We start from the raw sequence: 10,892 nt of genomic DNA, 5'->3' as shown, positions 1-10,892 counted from the left end.
AGAAGGAAGGAAGAGAAGGAAGGGAGGCAAGGAAGGAAGGCAAGGAAGGATGGCAAGGAAGGATGGCAAGGAAGGATGGCAAGGAAGGAAGAAAGGCAAGCCATGCAAGGCAGGAAGGAAAGAAGGCAAGGAAGGAAGGAAGGCAAGGAAGGAAGGACAGGAAGGAAGGAAGGAAGGAAGGCAGGAAGGAAGGATTAGAGGGAGATGATGGAATAACAGTAAGTCACTAGCACTGGCCTCTGGACTAGTGCAATGCCTCGAGGTTGCAGGTTCAAATCCTGCCACAAGCAATAGATGGAATTAAAATAATTCAATTAAAAATTAATAAAATCTAGAACTGAATGGTGTCTCTGCTCCAACGATGAACGTGAAACAATCTTAAAAAATATGGTTCATTACTTTCCTTTAGGGAAGGATATCTTTTGTCGTGACCTATTCAGGATGGGGGCGGCACAGTGGTTCAGTGGTTTGCATTGCTGCCTCACAGTGCCAGGGACTCAGGTTCGATTCCAGCCTTGGGTGACTGTATGTGTGGAGTTTGCACATTCTCCCTGTGTCTGTGTGGGTTTCCTCCAGGTGCTCTGGTTTCCTCCCACAAGACAAAGTTGTGCAGGGCAGGGGAATTGGCCATGCTAAATTGCCTATAGTGTTAGGGGCAGTAATCAGGGGTAAATGTAGGGGAATGGGTTACTCTTCAGAAGGTCGGTGTGGACTTGTTGCCCAAATGGCCTATTTCCACACTGTAGGGAATCTAATCTAATCTAGGGAATTTAATCTAATATGTCACTCCAAATCTGCACTAATATGGTGGAGTCTGAACTGGGTAAGCAAGCAACAGCATTTACGGATGGACAACATTAGCTGGCCTTTTAGTGATATCCACATCCCGTGGGAAAATAAACAAATTTACTTTAAAAAAAACTGGAGAAGACTAATGAGAGAATAAAAATTGAATGTTCAATTTTAAAATTGATTTACTTAAATGCAGTTTAAAAATAATTTTTCACCCTTTCAATACTTCATCAACGCATTCTTTTATTTATAACTCCAGTCATACCGACTTACAGCACAGAGAAAGGCCCTTCGGCTCAACACATCTGTTCCCTGAAATAAAATGCCCTTGTCCTTCTAGGTGACAATGGTTTTCTGAGTCTAAGGAGTTTTGATGAATATCTACTGTATTATCGACACGATGCACTCACTGCTGCTATTTCGTCACAGTGGTGACAGGTATGGTCTTTTTCCTTTAGTTTGAACATTGGTACATGCTATATCTTTAATAGAAAGGTCTTTGTTAGTTTTCCTCTTACTGATTTAAAGAAAAGTGAAGGAGAATATGCCAAGAGATGCACCATACTTATCTAAAATTGAGGTGTTGTTCTGGTGAAGTAACAACACAAGGCCACTTATGTCAAATAGCAGAAGCAGCATGCAAAATGCAGAGTTAAGCGAGCCTACAATCAATGGATCAGATTTAAGCTCTGCAATCCTATCACATCCAATCATGAATGATGGTGGGCATTGAAACAATTAATAGAAGGCAGAGACTCCAAACATATTCCCCTGGGGGACAGGGTGGGGGGGGGTGGTGGTGGGTGTTGGGGGAGAGACATAACCTTCACATAATATCAGTAGAGGTCAACCTGCAGTATTTTTCTGCTATTCCTTCAGTCCACGTACGGAGTGACTTTGTACAAATGAGACAGAATTTATTTCTCAAACAAGGTATGTGTAAATCAACAGAACAAAACTTAACTAAGAATACAAATGTACTAAATTGGTATCTAAATTAACATTTCATTCAACAGGTTTACAGTTCATGTTTAAAATCAATGTGAAAAGTTACCTCAGTATTGTGTTGTGTGGTCCTAGTGTTACTACTACAGCCTCTGTAGCCTGGAGGGATAACAGTTTAGCCAGTGCTTCAGAAGTCTTACTCTACAACAAAAACAATGCAATTTCTAATTGTACTTTTTCCAATATGTTATCAATAAAACAAATTGTTAGTGGGAGTCCTCCTCCCACTCAGCCGAGGACATGCAGGTCTTGGGCATCCTTCACCGCTGCTCCCTCACCATCTGACACCTGGAGGAAGAACACCTCATCTTCCGCCTCGGAACACTTCAACCCCAGGGCATCAATGACCTATCACCTTCATTCCACCCGCATTCACCCATTGTATCTATGCTACTTTCTCCCCACCCTCACCCTTCTCTCATTTATCTCTCCACCCTCCAGCACTCTGCCTGTATTCCTAATGAAGGGCTTTTGCCCGAAACGTCGATTTTCCTGCTCCTCGGATGCTGCCTGAACTGCTGTGCTTTTCCAGCAGCACTATTCCAGAATCTGGTTTCCAGCATCTGCAGTCATTGTTTTTACCACAATTAAGAACTATAACTGTCCAGGTAATGAGAGGATCTGCCATAAATATTCACAAAAAATTGTGAAAAGATAATCCATCAGAAAATAGCTTTACTAGATAAAACAGTGTGTGTACATTATTACCTTTGCTACATGTTCCAGCCATCTCCCCAAGGCAATGAAGACAAACAGCATTGGTGGAGTATCGAAAAACGTCACTGGGCTTTGTTCCGCCTTTTCAGCAATGGCCACAATCAGTATCAAACAGGAATATAAGTAAGCAATGGTAGTAGCCAGAACGATGAGTACATCCATATTGGCGGTTTTGTGCTTAAGAGATTTGTAGGCTTGAACGTAAAAGTACCAACCTCCAAGAAACTTAAAGACACACATTAATTAGCAACTCTATGTCAATTAAACAAAGCAACATTCAATTAAATATGTGCAATACAGTACAGACAATATCTGTAATCAGTTGTATATACTATTTTATTCTCATTCACCACTTATCAGACATTCAATTCTCACTGATGTATTAGTATTTTCTGCTGCAAAAATTACATTTTCAGAATGAAAAAAATCTCTCAAGGACAGATATTTCTTTAGGCAGGAAGATTCCTTTTCTAGATTTTTTTAAAGCACTATGTAATTTGGAATTGAATAAATTCTAAGCGAGTCCAATATTCATACAATTTATTTGAGTCAGAAGAAAATGGCAAACATTGTAAATCAACCACTTGACTAGTGACTGAGCAAAGTCCAGTCTCACATTGATTGTTCGAATACTACGTCAATCAAATACTTTACTAACCATGGTGCTTCACAAACTTGGATTTCTCAACCACTGGGAATTAGCACATTTTTTTAAGCCCACTATATTACACTTTGCTGTAGATTTTATGAAGAAAATGCCAGATGTGCTTCAGAGAAACTAAATAAAATAAGTTCTTCGGTCCAGAAAATATTACGTATCTGTATTGTACTATATTGTTGATGGTGGCATTCATTCTTTTTAGGAGAAGATAATCTCTGTCCAGGGAGTGTGTCAATTCTGTGATATGGCTGTAGAGGCCAATTCATGAGTGGCAGTCTCTTCTGAAGCTGGCACAGGTGAATACTGTTGGTCCAAGCTTAAATAATGTTTCTTTCCTGGGGGTGGGGGCAGGAGATTTCTTTCCTGCCGTATGGTCACTTTTATCATCTCCTTTTTCACACTATTCCTGATTGCTTGACTCCAGGTATTCCAGTCAGCAGTAATGCATTTTCATGTATTATCTCAGGTCCCAGTCACCTTGGGGTCTGGATAGCAAACATTCATGGACAGCAGAAATGGGTAACCTATTGTTCTCATGCTGATAGCAAACTTACCACAAAGCACATCATTGGGGAGCTGGCCATAACCCGTATCATTCACATAACCCAACCAAGGTATTACTGACCCAAGAGAGCACACAGAATAAGCATTACTGCACATTAATGTACCTCCATATTTGGGTCTGTCTTGCCAGAGAGGCCCAATTTTGTTCTTAGGCAATGGAAGTGGAAATGGGTCAGCCACTTCCTTAGCTTCAGACAAAAAGGGTTACATGTGAAATGTTGACTTCTCCATCTCCTAATGCTGCTTGGCTTGCTGTATTCTTCTAGCCTCCTGCTTATCTACCTTTCTTAGCTTGCACAGGCAGTCCACACCTTGCTACTGTAAGACAGTACTGAAAACACAAGCCTAATACAAATGTATTATTAGTCACTCTGCAGTTGGTCCACACTAACTTCTCCACTTTGAGACAACGTATTTTGGCAGTCTTGGTTCTGATTTCAGCGAAGGTTGCTGGTAATTGTAGATCCAAGGTATGAGAAGATACCAATGCACATCAGAATGTTATCAATGTTGATGGAGGGTGGAGTCTCTATCCCTTGGCTCATAACATAGGTCTTTCTGATGCTGATGGTCAGTTCAAACTCCTTGAAAGTAGTTTCTCCGGCCTCCAAGCTGTTGTGAGGGAACTTCAGCATGGGATGTTAGTTCAATGAAAAATGCAGGAGGGTATGCCAGGAAAAGCACCAGGCATACATAAAGGTGAGGTTTCAAGCTGGTGAAGCTACAAAATAGGATTACTTCCACGACCAATAGATCAGCTCTAAGCTCTGTGGTCTTGCCACATCCAGTCATGAATGGAGATGGACAATCAAAAAACCCAGTGGAGCAGGAAACACTACAAATGTGCCTATCCGCAATAATGGGGAAATTGAACGCATCAAAACAAAAAAGACTGAAGCATTCGCAACAAACTTCTGCCAAAAGTGTTAAGCGGATAATCCATCTCAATCCTCTAGAAGTCCACATCACGAATGGCAGTCTTCAGCCAATTTGATTCACTCCATGGGATATCAAGAAACAGTCAGTCAGAGGCACTGGATGCTGCAAAGGTAATTTGTACCAAAGTCCTGTGCTCCAGAACTTGTCGCTGTACTAGAACACTTTGGCTAAGAGTGCAGCAACCCCGCACTTAAACAATCAAATGGAAAATTACCCAGGTTTCTCATACACCAGAAGTACAAACTCAGCCAATTACTGCTCCAGTCTATTCTCATTATTCCATGAACTGATGGAAAGTGTTATCAATAATGCTACCAAGCAGCTCTTGCTCAATGACATTTAGTTCAGGTTCCGCCAGGGCCACACAATTCCTGACCTGATTGCAGCCTTGGTTCAAACATGGGAAAAAAAAGAGCTGAATTCCAGAGATGAGAGTGACTGGAGTGACGTCAAGATAGTAGGTCACCGAATGTGGTATCAAGGAGCTCTAATGAAGCTGAAATTAATGGGAATTGTAGGGGGGGGGATTGTTGACTTTCTACTAGTTGGAGTCATACCTAGTACAAAAGAAAGGTAGTTGGAGTTCAGTCAACCCAGCTTCAGGATATCTCTACAGGAGTTCCTCAAGGTAGCATCTTAACCCCAATCATCTTCAGCCTCTTTATCAATGACCTTTCTTCCATCATAAAGTTCAAAAGAAGGGACATTGCTCATAACTGCCCAATGTTCAGCACCATTCGTGACTCCTCAGATACTGAAGCTGTCAATGTCCAAATGCACAAAGACCTGGGTAATATGAAGGTCTTGGTTGACAACTGTCAAGTAAAATCCAAGTGACAGGCAATGACCATTATTAACAAGACAGAACCTGAGATTGTAATTTGACCTTACTGGTATCATCATCACTAGCAATATCCCAGAACTTACCATTTACCAAAATCTGAAGTGGACTAGTCAGAGGTCTGCAGCTTCACAGATGTCGTCAGTCTTCAGCCATTTCAATTCATTCCTTCATATCAACAAAAGGTTGAAGGTACTGCATGCTGCGAAGGCCTTGGGCCTTGACAACATTCCAGCAATGGTGTTCCAAAATATACCATACCCCTGGCCAAGCTGTTCCAGTAGAGCTACAACACTGGGATTTATGCAACCATGCAGAAAATCATTCAGCCTTTGCCCTGTATTCTAGGAGTATAGCAGATACACAAAAAAAGTCAGAGGCTAGGAATTCTACAGTGAGTAACTCACCTCCTGACTCCCCAAAGCCTATCCATCAACAATGCACAAGTATGGACTGTGAATGAATATTTCCCACTTGCCTGAATGTGTGCAACTCCAACAGCATTCAAGACAATTGCAACCATGCAGGACAAAACAGCCCATTTGATTGGCACCACACCCACAAACATGCAGTCTATCCACCAAATCTCAGTAGCAGCAATGGGTAATCTAGAACATACATTGCACTAAGGCTCCTTAGAAAGCACATTCTAAACCCACGACCACCATATCTAAAAGTACAAGGGCACCAAATAATAGGGAACACTGGCAAGCTCTCCTCTAAGTCAGTGCCTCAAGACAAAATCCTGGAATTATTTTCAAAACAACATTATGGGTGCATCTAAATCGAATAACATGTTTCGATTTCAGAAGGTTGTTCACTACCTCCTTCTCAAGGACGATTAGGGATGGCAATAAATGCTGACCCTGACAGCAATGCCAATACTCCACGAGTGAATTAAAGTAAAAGGATAAGATGCAAATGGACTAAAGGTTGCTCAAAGAAGGTTTACTCCATTGATACTTGAGTGGATTGTCTTAAGGGAGGATAGAATGGACAAGTTGGGCTTGTTTCTTTTGGATGTTCTAAGTGTGAGAGGTGACAACTGCAATGTATATGATCCTGAATGGTCTTCACAAAGTAGACATGGAAAGGATGTTTCATCACATATTTGAGCTCAGAACTAGGAGGTACGGTTTTAAAATTATGCCTTTTTAAGACAGACGAGGAGAAATGTTTTCTTTTAATGGATTTGAAATTCTGGAACTCTATGCCTCAGAAGCAGGCAAGAGAAGGTCCCCAAGACAGTGAGTCAGCATCACCGAGAGAAACAGGCAAAAGGAGCCCTCAATAGACAGTCATCCAGCATCTGCAGTCCTCACTTTCTCCTCAGACAAACTAATTCTGATTATTTTGAATTATCAATTGGTCACCAGCCTACTCCTTGCAATAATAAAAAACAAATGCATTCACGTTGTTTTTTTTTTTTTACAACCACCAGACATCTGATAGCTTCTTATAGCCAAACAAGTCCTTTTGTAGTATATTTGCAGTGGGAGTGTAGGAGACACAGCAGCCAATTCATGCAAAGCACTCTCCCAGAATGAGGAAAATAATAATGATCAAGTAATCTAAGCAAGGGATAAATAACTGTAAAGTCACCACGAATAATTCCCCTGCTCTTCAAAACTGTATAATGGGATCTTTTACATTCATCCAAGCAGGCAGTTTAACACTTCATCAGAAAAATTAGACTTCTTACGGAAGTACTTCCGCAGTACTGTACAGAGCGCCAGCTTTGATTTCTGTGCTCAAGCCCTGAAGTGGGACTTGACCCCTGTGACTCAGAAGTGGGAGTGCTACCAAATCAAAACTGACATTCTAAACATAATGTTAACTTGGATTCATTTTGACCATGTTTCACCAGTGGAAGAAGTCGGCTCCTTGGAAAGAGCAAGCCTTTAGGGAGCTCACGATTCAGCGGTGAGTGATGCCACCCCAGAGTGGAGCATCTTTGATGTTGGTGTGCCCAGCACAATACTTGAGCTGGTGGCAGCGGCATTGAAAGTCAATGCAAGGATGGCCTCCATGGTCGGCGGAGAAGGTGGCACCTGCAGTTGGCATTGATCAGCTGCAGCAATGTGGTAGGCCCAAGTCAATACTCTTGGTGGATTAACAGGAGCGGTGGTTGCTTCGGCAGCAGTGTGGTATGCCTGGTGCAGAGATTCCTGGAATGGATTGTGCAGGGAAAGCATGGAAAAAAGAAGATCAAGCACCTGGAGAAAGTGCAGTCCCAGCATGGCTAAGCACTTTCCAAGGACTGTCATGTTTGACTTTTGGCTTTAATTCTTTATTTTTCTACTTAATACTAAGAATTACTGTTATAGTTAACTTTTAACTTTGTTCTTTCTTTCTACCTTATTCTTATGATTCAATATCTAGGCACTTGTTGCCAAACAAGGTGCCATCTTATGCACATTATACACTTTTCACTGCACTTCTGTTCTTTTGTACTGAGTACACAAACAATAATATCTAAATTACAAATTAGTTTTGCAGTAATGCTGCAGCAAATTTAATTGATACTATTTTTGCATTTTAAATAAAGCTTTTGTTGTACACTCACCTGAACAGGTGTACACAAAACAAAAAATGCCAGATTAAGAATTGATAAACCTGGTATAATGTTTTGTTCAGGGGGCATAGAGCCATTGTGCTTGTTATCCATCACTATCATGTATATCATTAGTCCAAAGACAGGGATGCCAAAAAGAAGGCTAAACAAGAAGGATCTCTTCCACCTAACAGAAATATAAAATGTTAAATAATTATTTTTCATAATAAACCAAACGTTTCTATTTCTATTTAGAGAATTGCTGATAGGCTTACTGTTTAATTTCCTCTTTATGATCCAGATTATGCATAGCTGTATCTCTTTTGACTAAAGAAGCACCAAATCCAAGTTCCTATCATGGAAATAAAATTCAGCAAATGAAAATGTGAAAGACAATCCGAATGGAAAATGTTTATCCATTAACACACATCACATCCTCAAAGTTAAACTGATTCCCATTCATGAATAGAACAATTTACCATATGATGTCTTACTCTGGTAAATATTAGCTTGGCTTTGTGGTTCCTCACAAAGAATGAGAATGTTCCATTAGAAAAGGAGTTATTTGTGGTTTTAGCATGCCACTAATGAGGAAAGAGGTGAGAAAACAGTTAAAATTGAAGTAGGGTACATGAAATAAGTAAGAAAAAAAAGTAAGAATTAGTGGAATGAGAAAGTCTGACAGGGATATTTGTGAAAAAAAACAAAAATTAAAAAAAACACACCAAACAAAAGATATTACTAAATATGAGCAAAAATAGACTGCAAAAAAGGTGAAGTGAGATTCTGGAGAGAATAAAATTGGTTATCTGAAACAGATACTTTTAGAAGTATCTGCAAAAATGACAAAGACATTTATTTAAAAATAAGAAAAAGAGAAGTGATCAGTCTTGAAATAGCTAAGAATGAGATTAAAAAATACTTTGATGGATAAAAAGAACATTTCAGACCAGTTAGTTACAAAAAAAATGACAAATCAGTGCAGGGAGGATGGGCTGCAGAGAAAGAAAGCAAGCGGGAAAGAAACGCCTTTTCAAACAACCTGTCTACATGTGACACAAACTTCAAAGAATTATGTATCTGAACCCCAAGGTCCCTCTGTTCTACAACATTACCCAAGGCCCTACCATTAATTGTATAAATCCTGCCCCATTTGTTGTACCAAAATGCACTATCCCGCATTTATCTAGAATGAACTCAATCTGCTATTTATCTGCCCATTGACCCATTTGATCAAGATCCCTTTATAATCTTAGAAAACCTTCTTCCCTGTCTGCTATGCCATCAATTTTGGTGTTATCCACAAACTTACAAACTATCCCTTCTATATTCTCATCCAAATCATTTGTACAAATGAATGCAAGGTACTAAATTGCCATTTCAAATGGTAACAAAAATGTTTGCACATGGATAATTGTGTGGGAAATGTTGCATCTTCTGCAGTTAGTGAAAAGACCTGTATTTATAAAATATTACACTGAACCTGTTTTTCTAATCAATCCATTCAGAGATGTTATTATACACCTCTGAAGCAAGAGTGACTTGAAACCAATTCTCTTGTTCCAGAGGTAGAGACAGTATCACTGCACCACAAAAGGGTCCACAGACTTGTGTTTATACACTGCCCTTCACCAACTCAGGACACCTACCCTTTACAGCAAATGCTGTACTTCTGAAGTGTAGTCACTATTGTAGGAAATGGAACAGTCAAGTTGCACAGAGAGCATGCATAAATAGCTATGGAATAGTGGCTAGATAGTAGCTTCTGTTTTAGTGATGCTGCCTCAAGGATAGATATCAGTCAGGTGAGCAAGAAGAATTCTATTGTACCTCAGGATCTTTTACATGCAATTGTTATAGCAGACAAGGAACCTGTCTAAGATTGAATTCTGAACGTGGTATCTTTTACAGTTTTCCTCTGTAGTTTCAGCCCAGTTTCACCCTGTGTACATTGTGGAAAGTCAAAGTGTGTATCCAAAATGCCAAAATTAAGCTGGGGGGAAAGTAAAGTAATGCTAAGTGGGACTTCGTCATTACTGTGAAAAGAAAGGAGGGAATAAGAACAGATAATAATTGTTACAATGATTGTTACTTGCAGCTCAGTGCATTCCCAAGAATTTTTTTACTTTATACTTTACAAACAAAAATAATGAGCCTTATAGATTCAGAAAGGCAAACAACAAACATGAAGGGTAATCACGATTACTTTCAGTCATCCAAGAATGAATGTATTGTGCACCATCCTTCTGTCATTTAATCTGTCCTATCTCGCATCTAGTTCATTCTACCCTCCTCACCTCCCCTGCAACTACACTTTTTAAATGCCATTATATTTTCTGACTTTATTCAGTTTTAAAACTAGATGCTGCCTGAATTATGGAGTATTTTCAGAATTTTCTATTTTTATTTCAGATTTCCAGTATCTGAGTTTAGTTTTTTAACATACCTCAATCATTCTGATGACATCACGTGGGCCCAGTAATTCTGGATCCAATTTAATGTGGGCTTTGCTGGTAGCAAGGGCCACTGACACGTACAAAATGCCATTAATTCTCATTAATTTTGATTCAATATTGTGAACGCAAGAGGCACAAGTCATTCCTGTAATCTAAAAAAAATGAATTATGTTGCAAAAAAGAACATCTTTGTATGAGAAAGACAATACTAACTCTATAACTAAAAAAAACTATTGTGGCCTCATTAAGACAGACAGCACATTCATTATTTATTTTAGAGTTAATATAGATCAACAAATGTCATTTATATTATTATTTACAGATGAAATTTTACTCCTGTACAGAGTTTGAGCTCTCTTGCAT

General features: G+C 39.6%; 1 protein-coding gene across 2 annotated transcripts in view; it reads right to left on the bottom strand.

The window, feature by feature from the left end:
- The window catches only part of LOC122550837 (copper-transporting ATPase 2-like), a 102,460-nt gene that overhangs the window by 54,535 nt on the left and 37,033 nt on the right, over positions 1 to 10,892 (bottom strand). For both annotated transcript variants that reach the window (XM_043692153.1, XM_043692154.1), the window contains exons 5-9: positions 10,520 to 10,681; positions 8,349 to 8,425; positions 8,086 to 8,260; positions 2,506 to 2,739; positions 1,847 to 1,938 (exon numbers count right to left, since the gene is read on the bottom strand). In XM_043692153.1, the coding sequence (XP_043548088.1) occupies positions 1,847 to 1,938; positions 2,506 to 2,739; positions 8,086 to 8,260; positions 8,349 to 8,425; positions 10,520 to 10,681 (740 nt within the window). The remainder of the gene's footprint in view (positions 1 to 1,846; positions 1,939 to 2,505; positions 2,740 to 8,085; positions 8,261 to 8,348; positions 8,426 to 10,519; positions 10,682 to 10,892) is intronic.

The sequence above is a fragment of the Chiloscyllium plagiosum genome, chromosome 6, assembly GCF_004010195.1.
Source record: "Chiloscyllium plagiosum isolate BGI_BamShark_2017 chromosome 6, ASM401019v2, whole genome shotgun sequence".
Taxonomy (NCBI): domain Eukaryota; kingdom Metazoa; phylum Chordata; class Chondrichthyes; order Orectolobiformes; family Hemiscylliidae; genus Chiloscyllium; species Chiloscyllium plagiosum.
Note: the sequence above shows the minus strand (reverse complement) of the source record. Positions and strands in the feature narration are given on the sequence as shown.